Source organism: Hippoglossus hippoglossus, chromosome 4, assembly GCF_009819705.1.
Source record: "Hippoglossus hippoglossus isolate fHipHip1 chromosome 4, fHipHip1.pri, whole genome shotgun sequence".
In the NCBI taxonomy this organism is placed as follows: domain Eukaryota; kingdom Metazoa; phylum Chordata; class Actinopteri; order Pleuronectiformes; family Pleuronectidae; genus Hippoglossus; species Hippoglossus hippoglossus.
This window is the reverse complement of record NC_047154.1, coordinates 17,787,683-17,805,129: the sequence shown is the minus strand read 5'-3', so window position 1 is coordinate 17,805,129 and position 17,447 is coordinate 17,787,683. Positions and strand designations below refer to the sequence as shown.

The 17,447-nt window shown below is 42.1% G+C and overlaps 2 protein-coding genes and 3 non-coding genes across 8 annotated transcripts; all 5 read left to right on the top strand.

The window, feature by feature from the left end:
• The first annotated feature begins 556 nt into the window (after nucleotides 1-556).
• On the top strand, nucleotides 557-4,165 carry nppc (natriuretic peptide C). The gene is made up of 3 exons (XM_034582043.1): nucleotides 557-792; nucleotides 1,836-2,118; nucleotides 3,634-4,165. Exons 1-2 carry the CDS (start codon nucleotides 700-702, stop codon nucleotides 2,106-2,108), a joined length of 366 nt encoding a protein of 121 aa, XP_034437934.1. The 5' UTR covers nucleotides 557-699; the 3' UTR covers nucleotides 2,109-2,118; nucleotides 3,634-4,165.
• A 4,797-nt stretch (nucleotides 4,166-8,962) lies between these two features.
• On the top strand, nucleotides 8,963-16,435 carry ncl (nucleolin). 4 transcript variants are annotated; one of them, XM_034582040.1, is made up of 17 exons: nucleotides 9,041-9,197; nucleotides 10,246-10,345; nucleotides 10,434-10,541; nucleotides 10,983-11,087; nucleotides 11,434-11,661; nucleotides 11,789-11,923; nucleotides 12,181-12,264; nucleotides 12,436-12,559; nucleotides 12,868-13,004; nucleotides 13,135-13,261; nucleotides 13,375-13,511; nucleotides 13,735-13,864; nucleotides 14,173-14,315; nucleotides 14,702-14,828; nucleotides 15,068-15,273; nucleotides 15,322-15,396; nucleotides 15,625-16,435. In XM_034582040.1, the coding sequence occupies exons 1-17, from the start codon at nucleotides 9,177-9,179 to the stop codon at nucleotides 15,687-15,689; spliced, it is 2,052 nt and encodes a 683-aa protein (XP_034437931.1). In that variant the 5' UTR covers nucleotides 9,041-9,176; the 3' UTR covers nucleotides 15,690-16,435. The 4 variants fall into 4 exon arrangements, with proteins under 4 accessions (XP_034437930.1, XP_034437931.1, XP_034437929.1 ...); XM_034582039.1 differs by having other exon boundaries at nucleotides 8,963-9,194; nucleotides 10,246-10,344; nucleotides 10,436-10,541; nucleotides 15,068-15,396; XM_034582038.1 differs by having other exon boundaries at nucleotides 10,246-10,344; nucleotides 10,436-10,541; nucleotides 15,068-15,396.
• On the top strand, nucleotides 11,180-11,317 carry LOC117760891. Its single transcript, XR_004613758.1, has one exon. It is a non-coding gene; the product is annotated as a small nucleolar RNA SNORA57 (small nucleolar RNA).
• On the top strand, nucleotides 13,941-14,074 carry LOC117760885. The gene has a single exon (XR_004613752.1). It is a non-coding gene; the product is annotated as a small nucleolar RNA SNORA75 (small nucleolar RNA).
• LOC117760890 lies at nucleotides 14,487-14,624 on the top strand. Its single transcript, XR_004613757.1, has one exon. It is a non-coding gene; the product is annotated as a small nucleolar RNA SNORA57 (small nucleolar RNA).
• Nucleotides 16,436-17,447: the final 1,012 nt, after the last annotated feature.

The following is a 17,447-nucleotide window of genomic DNA, read 5'->3' as shown; positions in this document are numbered from 1 at the left end:
TTCTGTGGTACAAACCATCACATCCAGTATTCTGACGACCTGGTGGTTTATGAGTTGTGTGTTCAAGAAAGTGTTTTAGATTAAGAAAACTACATATGGTCATATATAGTGCATTCCTGGAACCTCTTTGAAAATGAGCTAAATTATTTAATTCCACTATTTGAAATATTCACTATCAAGAAAAAAGTGAATGTCACCCTCGCTAGCACAGGACAAAATCTGACTTGTTCAGATGTTTCGCAGGGCAGGCGGCTGGCATCTTCAGGAGTCCCTTCTCTGCCAAAGTCACTCTTCAGCTCTTTACGCACAAGCCTTTGAAACCTCCGCCAGAGGTCTGAAAGTTGGAGGAGAAAAAAACACATAAGAGACGGTGCGTTTTGATCGCTCATAGCCTATCTTGTTTCCTCCAAAACCCCGATGACCGGAGCTTGTATCATTTAATTAATCCCTGGCATGACGCGCTCAGAGGCAGGTAGAGAAAACAGCGGCTGGCGAGGAAGGAGGACCATTACGCAGGTTGTCATGACATCACCATGGGCTGGCTATAAAGCGGTGAGGACTAATACACAGGGTTAGAGGAGCACTTGAGCAGCTTTGGAGTAAAGGACGGACTGAAGCCTCTTATTTTTAACAGCTGACTGGCTGCTGTTCTGAACTTGAGCGCAGAGGAATCTCTTAGAGAATACCAGACCTGTCAGAATGAACTTGTCGTACTTGGTAGCTTGTGGACTTATGGTCACGCTGCTTTCAGTAAGGATGGCTGCAAAACCTGTATCTCAAGCGCAGCAGAAGGTAAGAAGAAGTTTCTTATGGTCTTATTAATGAGAACTGAGGCTTCACACTGTTAGCTGATGGGAGCTGCGTCGGGAGTGAGCAGCTGTTACGTGGTTCCATTTCTTTTACGCATCATTTTTTCCAGATTTATGTCAATTTCCTCACTTTCTCTTAGTCTAAAACTTTCAAGATTTTTTTATAATCTTGGAATTTACTTTGCAGAGAGCCTGTTTCAGAGATGTACAATCCACACAGCGCCACCGTGTTTTTTCTCTCCAGCATCATTTGTCAGTCTCCGCATTTTAGCGCGCATTGAAGTAAAGTGGCAAGCCTAAGAAATACAATAAGTTAAAGCCCGGTAAAAGTAAGGCATTAAAATAAAAGAAATGTTTTAGCAGCTTTCATGAGCAACTTTCTAGGATGGAGCTGTTCAGGTTCAGCTTGGACTGGATCTTTTCTGTACGTCAAAAGCTGAACGTTTTGTGCGTAAAAGTCCACAGGGTCGACGAAATAACACGAAGACTTCAGAATTAAGTATTTCAATGGTGGGTTTAGTTACATGACTACAGTTTGGGATGACAGCAAGTTGATGCTTCGGCGTTCAGACCAGAGGAGCCGGGGTTTCCACGCACCTGTGCCTCTTCAATGCAACAGCGATGTCTGAAGTACCAGAGCTGATCCGTGCACATAGTAGAATGAAGGTTCAAAACCCTCTGGGGAAATAAACCGCGATAAGAAATTACTCTCAGGTTTGATTCGAAATTTCATTTGGGTCAGATAGAGCCATTCTACATCAGTTACTCCTGCAGTCCCGTGCGTAAAATGGCACAAAAAAAACTCCGGTTCCTCCCTTTTGGTCACTGCACACGATGTTTGGAGGTGCGTAAACATGCACCAGGTTCAGGTTTAAAATAATCTAACTCTATGCAAACTGCTCTTTTCAAACAAGCACAAAGCGCGTATTTAAATTTGATCAAAAGCATAGATCATTGCGCAACGTATTTGCCGAAAGGGATACATCATCATTTTATTCATTATTTCTTTTTCAATTTGTGTTCCAGTCTCTTAGAAGTATGCTGGGCGAGGAGCTGGCGGACTTTCTGGAGTCGGAGGAGAGGGAGAGGCGGCTAGATGCTGTGCGCTCTCGGATACGGTTACTGCGAGATTTACGCATCGACACCCGCGCCAGAGGGATGTGGGCTCGCCTGCTTAACGACCAACCCGCACCGAGGAGACACAAGTCGGGGAACAAGAAAGGGGGCTCCACGACGCGGAGTGGCTGCTTCGGACACAAGATGGACAGGATAGGGACCATCAGCGGCATGGGCTGCTAGGGAAGTGATGGTGAGTTCATAACACTGCCAGCCTTCACTGTGACCTGACATTCTGATATATGAACAGAAGCATGGTGGCTAAAAGGAAGTAAGAATGTCAAGAAATGGATGAATGAATGGTTGGAAAATGGGAATAAGGGATGAGTGGGAAGGGTGGTACTAAAGAATGAGACAGAAGAAAGAATGAAAGAGGGATTTGAGTAAAGAACTTATATTGTCTGTTTGTCACTGGTCAAGATTCCTGTACCTTGAAGGGATGAATGGAAGAAAAGAAAAAAAATGAAGAACAGGAAAAATTTATGGAAGAAGGCATTGACACTGTTGGTCTGTACGGTCTGTGTTGGTGTCCAGAAACAAAAAAAGGGACCAATAGAAAGGAGGGAGGGCGAGAGGGAAAGAGAGAGAAAGCGAAATTAAAGAACAAACGGAGAAAATATGTTCCAGTGAGATTATGGATTTTTTCTTGACATCGTCTCAGGACACTGAGCTTTGCCTCCAAAGTTAAAGCCAGTTCAGAATTAAAATCAGATCTTAGTGGCGTCATTGTACAGTGCAGCAAGTGGAGAGTGATGACTGTGGTTGTACTGTGTCAAAGGTCGGGTCATAGGTCGGCTTGGCGGAAGAAATCACATTAAGCACAGGACATTTGGACATATGTCATTAACCTCCCCCTTATCAAAAGAGCTGATTCTTGAGATGAGGTTAAGCTGGGTTTTATGTGTGTGTGTGTGTGCGTGTGTGTGTGTGTGTGTGTGTGTGTGTGTGTATGTATGTGTGTGTGTGGGGGGGGGTCCTGGGACAGAAACCCCCTTTAAGACAGTTGGATAGCCCACTTAGTCTGATGCAAACTGATGTATGAGAAACAGTGCGGGTGTTTAGGAACTCTGTTGTGTTAATGCGCATCACCATGAATGGTCCCGCCTGCTTCATGCAGGAAACTACAGGGTTACATCAAGTTGAAGGAGAAAAAAGAAGGGACAGGGAGAGACGGGGGAAGTGGGGGTGCAGACGGGCAGACCCCCACACTTTTATACGCACAGCACCCTGTGGTGGCCAGGAGCGTTCTGGAAAACCTTTTCTCTGAAACCAGGGGATTTGGACAAAAACAACAAAAGGGGCTGGTGGGGGTGAAATAAAGTAATGAGGAAGCTGTAGGTGACGCACAGTGAGTCCTGAGGCTGGGGGCCTTGTTGTGGCTGTGAAGTCCTGATGGGGGAGCGGGATTTCCTGACTAAACTTTAATGAGTGTGAGTGTTTTTCATCAGTTGACACCTATCTGTCCTCCCCCCATGCGCCGCAGCGTATCACTCATGTGGAAGTCTGTGTCGGACACATGTTGGTCAGAGGAGAGTCAGGGAGACGATTTGAACTCAGCAACACTTAGAAAGTTTTTCAGATGGACCCGAGGCTGATGAACGGGCATTAGATGAAAAAAAAATCGTAAAGAAAAAGAACTTGTGTTGATTGTATTACCATCTGAAACCTGCGTCTAACCTCGCTCCTCCCTTTTCTTCTCTTTCTCCAGATCTCCGGACGACAGTTTTGGTTCAGTTTGTTCTCAACTGACGAAAAAAACCAAGACAAACTCACCAAGTGACAGATTTTCGGTACGAAAGTCAACATGACCAGCATAAAAACAAAGACTGAGATGACAATGCTACAAAACCATCATATAAATATATACATAATAAGTATTCAGTATATATACATATATACATGTATGTATACATTACAGAGTGGTCAACAGATAAAATTGCAGACGCATACGACAAGATGGCGGGCAAAGGTGTAAAAACTACAAACTGCAAAGCTGTACATTTGTTGCTGCTGCCGCTGTACATTCATGTACTTCATCTTCCCCTGCATAAATGTATTTATGTTTTAAAAACTATTTATATGTTTATAAAAAAGAGATATTTATAAATATGAGTTTTATTTATGTAACATTTTGAAAATGGATGCAAACTGCAGGTCAATTCTGTTTGTAACTTTTCCTTTGTCTCAAATAGTTGTCAATGTTTTCAAAAATGATAAAAAGAACATTCCATGTGCACTTACATGTTTCCTCTCAGGGTTTTATCTTTCAATGGTACTGGTGAATTATATTAACTGAGCATTCTCTGGGAGCAGCATGGTGATGCAGTGGTTTGCTCTGTCGTGTTTGTGTGGGTTTTCTCCAGATGCTGCAGCTTCCCCCCACAGTTCAGAGACATGCAGAATGGGGGTTAGGTTAATTGAAGACTCTAAATTTACCTTAGGTGTGAATGTGAGTGTGAATGATTGTCTGTCTCCACATGTCAGACCTGTAATGTGTTTGCAAACTGACCAGGAAGCTGCTCGCCAAATATCAGATTGGCTCCTGAGATCCTCAAAGGATAAGCGATATAGATAATGGATGGCTGGATGGAACATATTCTGCACGGTACCTGCGGGAAACAGCCTGACCATCCTAAAATTTTATATCTACTTCAGATTTTTGAAAATGTGTTATTGTGGCGTTTCTACACCAATATGGGCACATGTGGCAGTAATATCGCTAACCTGAGGGATAGCATCTAATATATGCAAAGTGAGTGTCTACAAAACCAATACTCAGGGTTGATTATTCTGTTTAAGGCCAAGTTAGATTACTTTTTTCCGACATTTGACCTGAACCTCAGAGAGTTGGAGCTGAATGGATGACACCATATTTTAATAGTTTAACACAAGTTACCAAAAACAAAGAGTCTCAAGCCATTTTTAAAATAATCTACTGTCTGAGGCAGATGAAGTTTATAATTTAACTTTGTACCATTACATTTTATAGTCACACAATGACCTAGAATGAGAGCCACACTATAAAAATCACCAGTCATGCAATAGTAAGGAATTCAGTGGGCCGGAGTCTCAAAATCAGACATGTCTGTGATGTCGTGTGGCTCCAGAAGATGAAGCAGACGAGATGAAGAGATTCTCTGCGCTGTGGCTTCTCAGGATGGGTTGCAGAGACTCTTGGAACTTGGATCCTCTTCATCCTCTTCATCCTCACACCTCCGCAGTTTAAAGTTTTCTTATTTGAATAGCACCTTGAATAACAATGTCCAAAGTAAACAGATTAATAAAAATACCATTTAGCAATCTATGAAAACCATTACATGTCAGGTTGAGTGACTCAGCTGGGGATTATTCAGCCCAAAGAAAAATCTTCTCATCATCTTTCGAAATGAAAATGCCATTTATTATGATCAGCATGTTTCTTCTTTAATTAAGCAGTCACTGACAAAATGAGACAATAAACCCCATTTTACCCACACACAAACAGGTGATGTGGTTTAATGGAAAAGAGGGACAACAACACTGGACCTGCTCATTACAGACTGGTGACAATAGAGGCTACAATTACACTGAGATACACAAAGATAACACACACCTCGTAAAGTTGGTGTACTCATTGAACATGGGTCATAAAAATCCAGAGAACAGAGAACAAGCAATGTGGGCAATCATGATAACACCCGTCACACAAGCTTCTTACAAGCTGAAGAGAACCAACAGATAAGAGCATATGTCAAAATCAACAGAATCCTCACCAGTGCTCCATGTTTGTTAGGCTGATATTTCTAATATTCATTAAAACATTGGGTCAGGGGCCTTTAAAGATCCGACCTCCCCCATTCAAAGACCATTCAAAAGAAACACAAAAACACCAGGATGAAACTGAACCCCTCTGCCCCGGACACCACAACAAACACCAGAGGTTTTATGGCCCTTCTTGTGTTGCTGGAGTATCTTTATTTGAACCATGTGGGGCTAAAATGGGTAAAAATACGCAAATTTGATGCTGTTACCTTATTATGTTTAAAGCCTAACAGTAAGTTCATTGTTTGTATGGGTCAGGGAAGAAGCCATTACATTTTGGTGAAGATCCGCCTCAGGGGGCAGATCGAGGATTTTTTTCACTTTCTTCAACATTGCAATATATTTCTACATTTACCATTTTCCCCAGGGAAAAGTTCATGGATCATGATGAAAAGAAATTGTGCAACTGGATTGAATATACGGCCCCCAAGTTAGTAAATACACTGGCAGAAACACCACCAAGGACTTACCTCCATGTGTAGAAATAAATAAGCACTTTCCTGAGCTGAAGAAAGTCCCTTCCCTTCTAAAATCCCTTGTGTAATCTATTCCACTCTATTTGCTTCCTATTCATTGGATTCACTCAATTGATTCCACCCCTGGCAACAGCAGTGAACAACAGGTGCAGACAGGGTGTAGAGGAAGTTTGAGGAGGAGAATCGCTTTCTTCCATTCTGCTAATTCAGCATAGTTCCTTTGCAAAAAAGCAATTAAACGCATGAAGGTGACAGTAATCGATACACACGTGTTGTGTCACATAGCCGGAAGGAATTCAACTCACATACTTAAAACAGGGGTTGATTTTCAAAACAAATAAACACTGAAATGTTAGGAAATTTAAATGCTGAAACATGCCGTCGATGTCGACTACACGGTTCAAATCACATTAGCTGAAACTCTGTAAACACTTTCTGATACGTCTTGCTGTGCAACAACCAAATCAACTTGACCCATGAGAAAGTATCTTCCCATCAACCAATCTGTCATTGGATTGATTCACTTTTCTCTTTTGAAAAATATCCCGTGCTTGCTTGTGTGTATCATCACGTAAAGAAAGGTTCAATCCACAGCTCATTGCAAATAGTTACTTATTCCACAAGAATGAGTCTCAGTAGAGCGCACGTCAGCCAAGGCCGAACAATCCTGCACATGGTCGTCAAGTTTTTAAAGTATAGACAAAACAAAAAGGGGAAGTGACCGCAAAACCCAAAATAATGTATTCGTCATAAAACACAGTTAGAAAAAGTGAAACAAATCCTGGATCCGCCCTTCAATCATCACCAAAGGGAGATTTAGCAACAAATGTCATGGGTTCTTCTTTGGCCCACTCCCTCCACCAAGTTTGGCGGAAATCGGCTCAGTAGTTTTTGAGTTATCCCCCAAAAACCAACAACAAACACACCCATATGAACACGTAACCTCCTTAGTGGAGGTAATAATTTGCATTGAAACATACAAAACACAAGGAAGATAAGTACAAAAGTGTTAAGACTTTATGAGAGGATGAGGATCACATATATGTTCTTGAGCAGTTTCATGAGAAGCATCTTGAACAGTAGGTCAGAGTCGGACAACCCTTCTTCACAGCAGACATTTCTACTTGTGATTGAACAGAGACAGACACTGATGACGTCAATTTAAATGTCCCACATGAGTGAGGAAGAATGCACAACCCCACGTTTAAATGCCAGAAAAATACTTAATATATGCACCACTTTATCATCATCAACACTATATATTATAAACTGTTGGTGGGCTTATGTCTGTGTGAGACTCCAGTAATACAGTATATGTGCAAAGAGACGTGCTGGTTGAGGTGGGATGGAATCCTCTGCCCAGCGCTTTGTGAAATAAGTGAGGGATGTAGAATGCAATGCTGCCTCTGTGTGGTGTTGAGGGTTAATTACTCAAATGTGCTGCTCTTTTCCCCTGGGAGTAAACTGACTGGAGTACTTTCTACCTCACACACACACACACACACAGGCAGAGTGACTGGTGACTTTATCACAAATACTAAACATAAAAAACAAGTTCATTGTTTTCCTTTGGGCTGGGCAATCAAACAATGTCAATAATTATTGCACCATGATATAATAAGAAGGCTGTACAACAAAAGTCAAACAAATATACTCAAGAACAGGTTTTTTCCCTGGGACGTCAGAACTTTAAACTCCACCAACTCTGTAATAGGATATATTTACATAAATTCATATTGTTTTTAAGTGCAATATCCATTCTGTGCAGTAACTAAAAGGTCCTCATTTTAGATTAAAGTATTCATATGTATTTGTCTGTGTCTTATTGAGATTTTAAAGTTGTTTTTTTTATAAATTTGGGTTGTTTTTCAGAAGTACCACCTCTAACTTTGTTGCTGTACACTGACAATAAAGGATTTCTATTCTATAACAAAGGTTCACTACATATCTATGATTCTTATCCATTGTGTAAGCACAGTGAGTGGGTACAACACATCAACCTCCGATTTGTAAACTGTTTTGTTTTGCTGTTTGTCATTCTCAGCTCATAAAAACAAGTTTAAAACCACAACCTTCACTCACAAGCAAAAATCTTTAAACATAAACTAAATAGAAACATGACATTAATCGTGAAAATTATCAATATAGACAGATCTTTGGCCATATTTTCCTCTTAGAAATAGAATTACACAGCAGCACATGTGAAGTACTGTGTCAAAGTACTCTGGCAATTCAAATTCGAAAAGTACTTCATAAAAAGTACTTATACCACTACTATTGGGCAACACAGTTTACAACGCAGTACTACTCCACGTGGTGAGATGCACATGTGGTTCACGGCAAATGGCCCAGACCACGTGGTTTACATAAACAGCTGCACGGGACATAAAGAAGCTTTGTGAGGCGAAAACATACAACAAATAAAAGCGTAGTCGCATTTAAATGTAGTTTTTCAATAAAAAACACTAAATATCTAATGTTAGATGATAACTACCACGTGGAGATAAAGTCAGACTGTGTCTTGTTCTTTTTTATGAAACAGGACAAAATGGTGACTGTCCTTTGTGCGTTTGAGGATCTTAAGAGTGTCGGGGGTTTTGATGCGTTTGATGTTATTTCACGTGAAACATCGTGTTTTTTAATTCCACGAACACGTTTCGTCGTCGCACTTTAACAAAAGACGTGTTTTGTTTTCGTGCCGCGTTCGAACCCCACGTCGCCTGTATCTGTGGAGGCAATGCGCGGGCACGTCGGCAGACGTCCCCAGCTCGCTGATTGGGCGGGACGCGGTCGAGTGGGCGGTGTCGGCGGGCGCGCGCAGGGCAGGAGAGTAAGGAGCGCGTCTCCGCCTCCGTCTCTCTTTCCTGCCCAATGTCCCAGCGAGTCAGTCGAGCCACGTGCATGCGATAGCCGCTCCGCTCCCAGTCTACAAACGTCCCGTTCATTGTGTGCGGCAGAAACACACGACAACACCATGGTGAAGTTGGCAAAGGTAAGAGAACGCACCACACACACACACTCGCGTCTGTTTAGTCTCCAGCGGCGTGTGGACCGTGAAATACACGAAGCCGTGTTTTTCGCGCGAGGCCTCCGCCGCCGCTGCGTTTCAGAGGAAAACGGAAAACGGAGAAAGATACAAAATGTCTCCTCTCCTCCCGCAAGCGCGTTGTTTTATGTGCGTTTAACCCACGCGGGACATGTGCGTGTTTTGCTCGGTTGAATTTAAAATGGCGAAATCTCCCCGTGCACTCGACGTTTCTTCTCGATGGGGAGCAGCCATGTTTGTGCCTTTTTAGCAGACGCTTGGCCTGCTAGCGCCCGCGTCCACTCAAAATGGCCCACATGCGCGCTCTCGACTTAATCGGCGGGTATTCACACGCACGCAGTTGATGGATTTAATTAAACAAACCATCTTATCGATTATCCCGCGGCCCAGGTGCTGCTATACACGCACGATCTGGGCTAATTTAGCTCACGCGTAGTTGGTAAACTGTTAGCATTAGCATGGTGGTTAACAGCGCTGGTGCGGAGCGGAAGCGATTCTCCGTCGAGTTGTTGGCGCACTTAATAAAGTCCAGTGTTTCTCTTTTTGACATTTGCGTTGAACACTTAGATCAAACGCCCTTTTCTACTTGATTCGTGCGTTTTTAAAAGCTCGTTTGCTAGCTGCAGAGTTACCCAACGCGTTAGCTTGCCCACCTCCTGCGCTCCACGTGGGCTGTGCGCCTGCTCCGATTGACACACGAGGTGGACAAACCACAGCCACAGATCCACCCGCCAAACGTTCGGCCTAACTTGGTTCATGCTCTACCATACATAATTGTTTAAATTATTTAAAAAAATTAATTTAACGGAAGTGAGAGTTTGTCTTATCTTTGTACCACATGGTGTAACCTCCACCCCCATGTTAGCAAACACGCTTGATCAGCCCCCTCCCCCCATTACCTTGATTAGTCCTCAGCTGGATTTTGTGCTTTTAACTGTTACATTAACTGTTTTATTTTCTCAATTTCACATTTTGCCTGTTTTCTTTTACCTTCCAGGCAGCAGCAACCAAGCAAGGAGCTCAGAAGAAAAAGGCCCCTCCACCCCCCAAAGATGTGGAGGATGAGTCAAGTGAGGAGGAGAGCAGTGAAGAGGAGGTGCGGTATATTTACATTTGTCAGTTAAAACGTTTTGGGGTATTTTTCACATCTAATGTAACCTAAACCCCTTTTCCCTTTCTTCAATTAGACTGCTCCAGCTAAAGTGGTGAAGAAAGCCACACCAGCTAAAGCCACCCCAGCGAAAAATGGCACTACTGCCAAAAAAGCAGAAAGTGAAGATGATGATGACTCTGGTGAGAAATTGTTATTAACCATGTCTATATTAATTGCATGGCTCCTTTTTTTCAGTTAAACCGGAGTTGAACTACTTGACTAACATTAGTCTAGATTTGCTCATGTTTCGGTTCGTTGCTGCCACATCTGGGTATAAGGGTTACCTGAGATGTAGCATTTGTGATAATGAGGTGACCTGAGGGGGGGGCTGTAACTACTTAATGCAAATCTTTTTACTTACACCTTTTCATCAATTTCCATAGTCATTGAATATAAATGTACTTGAGTTTTCTAGATGGGGATAGTTTTATTAGGTAGACTGTCCAACTGCGTGTCATGAATAGCAAATCATTGCATTCAGAGTGTTTTATTGTATATTAAATTATACATTTGTTTTAATTAATAATCGTACCAATATGTTGTATTGACTAACATTTACTAAAATTGTGTTCATCCTACAGAGGAGTCTGAAGAGGAGGCCCCCCCACCAAAGAAGACCCCTGCTAAAGCAACACCGGCTAAAGCCAAGGCAGCCCCTGCAAAGGCTGAGGAGTCTGATGAGGATGGTAAGACCTGCAATATGATTAAACAACATGGTCTTCTGTGCAATATTAGACTAAACATGTTTTTTTCAACCTAGGTTGATATATCCACATACCCTCCATTTCTTGGCACACATGTGGTTGTTGAGTACCCATGTGTGAAATGTACGGAGGAAAAGTGAATACAATGCTATGTCTTCGGTACCGGTGTGTGTTATCGTCTGCCGGTTCTATCCTCAATCGCTGTGACATTCATGCCTCTGCTTGCCTTTGATGCAGTCTAATGAGGTTTTACCTCTGAAGATTTGTCTCAAAGAAGAAATGTTGTGCATTTTTGTTAGTTACTAATATCAATGTGTATTGTGTCTAGACGATGAGTCAGAAGAAGAGGCCCCACCACCCAAAAAGGCAGGAAAGGCTGCAGCTAAACCTGCTGCCAAGGCCCCAGTGAAGGCAGACGAGTCCGATGAGGATGATGATGAGGAGGAGTCTGAAGAAGAGGCCCCACCTCCCAAGAAGGCTACTCCAGCAAAAGCAGCTGCCAAACCCGCTGCAAAGGCCGCTAAGGAGGCATCTGATGACGATGATGAGGAAGATGGTAAGAACCAATCTCATAGGATGATCAACAAGGTTGTTAATACTGATTATGTGTGATGTCACCTGTTTGTTTCTGATGTCAAAGGTTCGATTTTGTAAAAATAAGTTTTGGCACTGTCTGTTTTTAGACTCTGAGGAGGAGATGGACACTGCTCCTGCTCCACCTGCTAAAGCAAAGAAGGCAGGCATGGTCAAGGCCAAGGAGGAGTCTGAGGAAGAGGATGATGAGGAAGAAGATGACGAGGAAGATGATGATGATGAGGGTGAGTTTCGTTGATGGAAAAAAATGTCCAAGGGGCATTCTACATCTTTGAAAGACTACGTGATGAATGGACAATCATTATTCCAAAAGCAATTACCTTACTTAATGTTTTGATGGCGGTGGTGACACATTCTTCACGTTTTTTGCATTTAATTTGGAAACTCTACCGCACATATTGTAGATACTCATTGTGTTCTGAAATGATATCAACCATTGTGCATGTTAGAATTTAATCATGATACCCTCATGTTTCCATAGATACCCCAGTGTCGTCTGGAAAGAGGAAGGCAGATAGCAAAAAGGACACACCCCCTGCTAAAAAAGCTAAGGCAGAAGGAGAAGGTAAGAGTGTAGCCTGCCCAGCAATCAAATTTCAACATTTTATGATGACAAACAAGGGACTTAATACTGATGTGTGATGTCACTTTATTATTCTGAATCTCAAACAATTGATTTAATCAAGAGAATCTTCCACAAAAAGAAACTAACTTCGACTTCACTTTCACTTTTCAGGATTCTGTCTGTTTATCGGAAACTTAAACTCCAACAAAGATTTTGACGAGATCAAAGCATCCCTGAGGAAGTTCTTCGAAAAGAACGAACTTGATGTTGCTGATGTGCGGTTAGGTGGATCCAAGTAAGTAACAAATAAAACACACTTTACAAGCTTTATTCTATGTTTACAGTCAGTCAGAAATGGCATAGGAAATTTCTAAAGGTTTAGCAATCACTCTCCTGGTGGCAATTAATACTTAATCTAGGGTGTTATATACGTGCACAGATCAATACTATTGATAGTTGGTGTTGATCAGACTTTTCATAGTTGTCCTGTAATGGTAGTGTTTCCCACAGTTAACCCCCGAGTCATCCAAGGAGTGTAGATAAATGAATCTTCTTTCCCTTTTCAAGCAAAAAGGTGTAATTGTTAATGACTTGCCTCACCAGGAAATTTGGCTATGTGGACTTTTCTACTGAGGAGGACATGCAGAAGGCACTGGAGCTCAATGGCAAAAAAGTTATGGGTCAGGAGCTGAAGTTGGACAGGGCCCGCAGCAAAGAGAACTCACAGGAAGGCAAGAAAGGTACGACTTCCATCAAAGTTTTTTGCACATCTGATAAAGCGCTGGTGCACTTCCAGGCATTCATTCTTGGCAGTTGTAAAAGAATGTGGACCCAATAGTACCGTTGCTGACATTGACTTGTGTCCCACAGAGAGAGACGCACGGACACTGTTTGTGAAGAACCTTCCCTTCACTGCAACGGCTGATGACCTGAAGGAAGTTTTTGAAGATGCAGTTGATGTCAGGTTACCTCCTGGCCAGAACGGTTCAAATAGAGGGTAAGAACAAACTGCTAACTAACCTTTCTCAAGATTACACCACTAGGAAAATTTACATTAAAACACAATCTAGTTGCTGCTTGTAGAAGTAATCTTTAACTTTCTGTTGACAGCATTGCCTACATCGAGTTCAAATCTGAGGCTGAAGCAGAGAAGATGCTGGAGGAGGCCCAGGGAGCTGACGTACAGGGGAGATCCATCATCGTTGATTTTGTTGGAGACAAGAGTCAGAAAGGGGCCAAGGCGCCAGGTAAATGAACATGTTTATAAAGCTATGGTATCAAAGACAGAAGTAATGGAAAGTTGTGTAATTAGTTTACCCATAATTATGGGAGTTGAATGTTTTTTCTTAAGAGGGTGTTGATAAACAAGCAGATGCCTCATTGGTGCTGAATGCTAATGGTACTTTAGTGCACTGAAATGTACTGTTTAGCTTGATCACTGATTTCATCTCCTCCCTTCTCTCCCTGTAGTAACAGGAGCCTCCAGTAAAACACTGGTCGTGAATAATCTTGCCTTCAGTGCCACAGAGGAAGTCTTACAAGCATCATTTGAGAAAGCTGTGTCCATAAGGATTCCACAGAAAGATGGCAGACCCAAAGGGTAAGCATCTGATTATATTAACCTCAGGGACTATCTTTCATCCAATGGATTTTTAATTTCTTTAATCTCCAATGCTACCTTCTCATGAGCTCCTCTTAATCTTACCCATGATTTTGCATGGATTCGCACGAGAAGCAGAGTCACTGCACAGTTAGAACATGCTTGCCCTAGTTGCATATGGGCGTTGCATATTTCTGCTGTGCAACAACTAGAAATATAATTTGAGGAATTGTTTGAAAAAACAGATGTATATTACTTTTTTTTTTTTTAGATGTAGACTTTTGACTAATGCATACCTCTCTTCTTAGTTTTGCCTTTGTAGAGTTTGAAACCGCAGAAGAAGCTAAGGAAGCATTGGAAACCCTCAACAACTCAGAAATTGAAGGCCGGACGATCAGACTGGAGTTCAGCCAAAACAGTGGTGGCAGAGATGGAGGAAGAGGAAACACTGGTAGGTTGTCAAACTGAACATGTGGTCATACTGAAATTCTAGGACAAATCAGATCAAAAAAAATGTTAGATGATGATGGTAAGACCTGCAGCATGGTGTTCTGTGCAATATTAGACTAAACTATTTCATTACCACAGACTTTTTTTAACCTAGGTTGATATATCCACATAACCTCCATTTCTTGGCACACATGTGGTTGTTGAGTACCCATGTGTGAAATGTACGGAGGAAAAGTGAATACAATGCTATGTCTTCGGTACCGGTGTGTGTTATCGTCTGCCGGTTCTATCCTCAATCGCTGTGACATTCATGCCTCTGCTTACTTTTGATGCTGTCTAATGAGGTTTTACAAACTGCAAATTTAAACGATTTGCTTCCGTGTCCAGGTCCAACAAAAACCCTCTTCGTCAAGGGTCTCTCTGAGGACACGAACGATCACACCCTTAAAGATTCGTTTGACGGCGCTGTCGCAGCCAGGATAGTCACAGACAGAGACACTGGATCATCTAAAGGGTAAGTGTGAAGAGTCGTATATGTTTCCTCTGACTGTTGACTCTTCTTGTGATAACTGCTCTGTCCACTAGTGACAGAGTGGCCTCACGTGAGAAGTAGAGCAAACTCACAGTTAAACCGACAGCTTCCTCAGTGGAAGTTGCCTATGTCTGATGTGAAATAAAAGCAACACAATACACCTCGGTGCAGCTAAAGGAAAATACTAATCTCTAACAAGTGTTCATTTTCTTTCCTTGCAGCTTTGGCTTTGTTGACTTCGATAACGAGGACGACTGCAAGGCTGCCAAGGAGGCAATGGATAACGGTGAGATCGATGGCAGCAGGGTGACCCTGGACTATGCCAGGCCCAAGGGTGAAGGCGGCTTCCGTGGAGGCCGAGGTGGCGGTGGATTTGGCGGAGGTTTCGGAGGCGGATTTGGCGGCCGCGGTGGTGGCGGCAGAGGAGGTCGTGGTGGCGGCGGATTTGGCGGCCGTGGTGGTGGTGGCAGAGGAGGCCGTGGCGGATTCGGAAGCCGTGATGGTGGTGGCCGCGGTGGTGGCGGCAGAGGAGGCCGTGGCGGATTTGGAGGTAAAGGAACTGGTTGCTTTTGAGGGGCGGGGAGCATAGTAAAAAGAATACTAAAGTAGATTAGTTGGCAATATGATTTGTGTTTTTGATGAGCAATGATCAGTCCTGATCAATACCCGTGTAAAGGTTTAAGGGGCTGATGATTACTAAAATAAATCTATTTTCATGGCATCAGACTTGGATATAACTTTGTGCTGGCAGTTGAACTGAGTTGTCTTTTCGTTTTAGGTGGAAGAGGCGGCGGCGGATTCGGAGCCAAACCCCAGGGGAAGAAAATCAAGTTTGATGACTAAGTCATTAGTCTATTTTACTTTTTGAATGGACTCTGGTTTCATCAGTTTTCAGAGCTTTTGGACATTCCACAAAGCGTCATTGATAAATATTTAACTGTTTATGGGCATTTTAGCCCTTTATTTAGATCCTGCAACTTTCCCCATCCTTGTGTGCCAGAATGGTACTTTTGACCTTTTCAACTCGAGTAGTACGTGCGAGTACTGAATGTCCCAAATGCAAACTGCACCTCTCGCCCTTATTAGCTTACTTTACCGAAGGAGTAAAACGGAATGGGTCTGGCAAACAAGTTTGCTGTGAAAAAATATGAGTCTTCGTCAGATACATTGTGTAAATTTAAACAGTTTGTATGATTTCATTTTACCTTTTGTAAAAAAATACACTTGTATCCATATGTTTTTGTTTTTATTTTGTTTTGTCTTTTAGTTTGCGTTAGGTGCCACGTTTTACTGTATTGTGCAAAGCATATTTTGATAGACTGGAGAGTTGGATATTAAGAACATGGCAAAGATGTTCATGTCATGTTTGTTTGGTGGGGCACAGTCCGTGTCCGAGTCAGAGGTTGAATGAACCGTATCTATGTAACATAAAATATTTGTAGTGCATTGACTAATTTTTTCCCATCAGAGAATCTCAAGATTTTCATGTGATTGAATAAAACCTTGTAGGTGGTGATTTTTAAATGTCTGTCATTGCACTCGTCAATGAGCTACTTGCTGCATCTGCAATACAACATCCTTGAAACCAATTCTGCTTTTGTCAAGATTGTCATCTGAGTCAGCTTCAACACTTCTGGATTTTTTTTTATTTTTATTTTTCTACCTGTGAATAACCAATGTGAACCAACCAAGTGGAAATGGATGAACTATAAAACGTGTTTCTATTAAACTATTCACCATAAAGACGTCCTCGAAGATGGCCATGTCTTTAAGCCAAACAAATGTACAAGCAACTGATTGGTTTAACTTGCAATGTTCACTAGGTGGCAGTCTCTGATTTTAAATTTTGTCAGCCACTTCAGATTTTGCCCGCAAGGGGGTGCTCAGTGCTAAAAGTGCACCTGATTCTAGGCCTTCATTTCAACCAGGCTGCCCTGAAGTGGCCTTTGGTTTTAACAAAGGAAAACTTCACATTTCTAAGGCTAACAACATAACTAAAATTGAGGGTTTGTAGTCAAACATGCCAAATTTAACTTTGAATATTCAAAATTTCAGGTTGAAGGCAAATGTTTCCACTGTAAAAACAGGCATTCAGGGTTTCTTATAATATACCCTTGACTCATGTTAATCTCGTGTTGAAGTAGAGACGATGACGGACCATGTGCAGATTAAAGCCCTCTACTATATGTAAATTGCCCCTAAAGATCAGAAACGCAACTACCTCATTTCTTCTGCTAAGGAGATTGGCTTTTGTCTTGAGTTTTTTTTAGCAGGATATTTTTAAATGAGTCAATCAATCTTAATTCAATTTGTTAGATGGTTGGGACGTAATCTACGGAAGAATTCATTGAATTTGGTGCCAATCCAGGAAGGTTTTTTTCAGTTTATACATTTCAATCCATTTGTCATAGAATAATTGATGGATACATTAAACGGACTGATGTGAGTGTTTGCTTATTGGTGTGTGGAGCCATATGAAAATCCAGGTCTAGTGAGTTTAAATGTGGTTTGGGCAGAGTTCTGCACTCTATTGAGCGTCATTCTAGTTCATTGCTGTTATACAGTACATGCAGACCTTGTTCTTCAGTGATACCTCTGCAG

Bases quoted from the DNA above. Each gene is read 5' to 3' on its own strand.
- nppc (XM_034582043.1), top strand. From the start codon at position 700: ATGAACTTGTCGTACTTGGTAGCTTGTGGACTTATGGTCACGCTGCTT. The intron at 793-1,835 runs GTAAGAAGAAGT...TTTGTGTTCCAG, and splicing joins TATCTCAAGCGCAGCAGAAG to TCTCTTAGAAGTATGCTGGG.
- ncl (XM_034582038.1), top strand. From the start codon at position 9,177: ATGGTGAAGTTGGCAAAGGTA. The intron at 10,345-10,435 runs GTGCGGTATATT...TTCTTCAATTAG, and splicing joins AGGAGAGCAGTGAAGAGGAG to ACTGCTCCAGCTAAAGTGGT. The intron at 13,262-13,374 runs GTAAGAACAAAC...TTCTGTTGACAG, and splicing joins CAGAACGGTTCAAATAGAGG to CATTGCCTACATCGAGTTCA.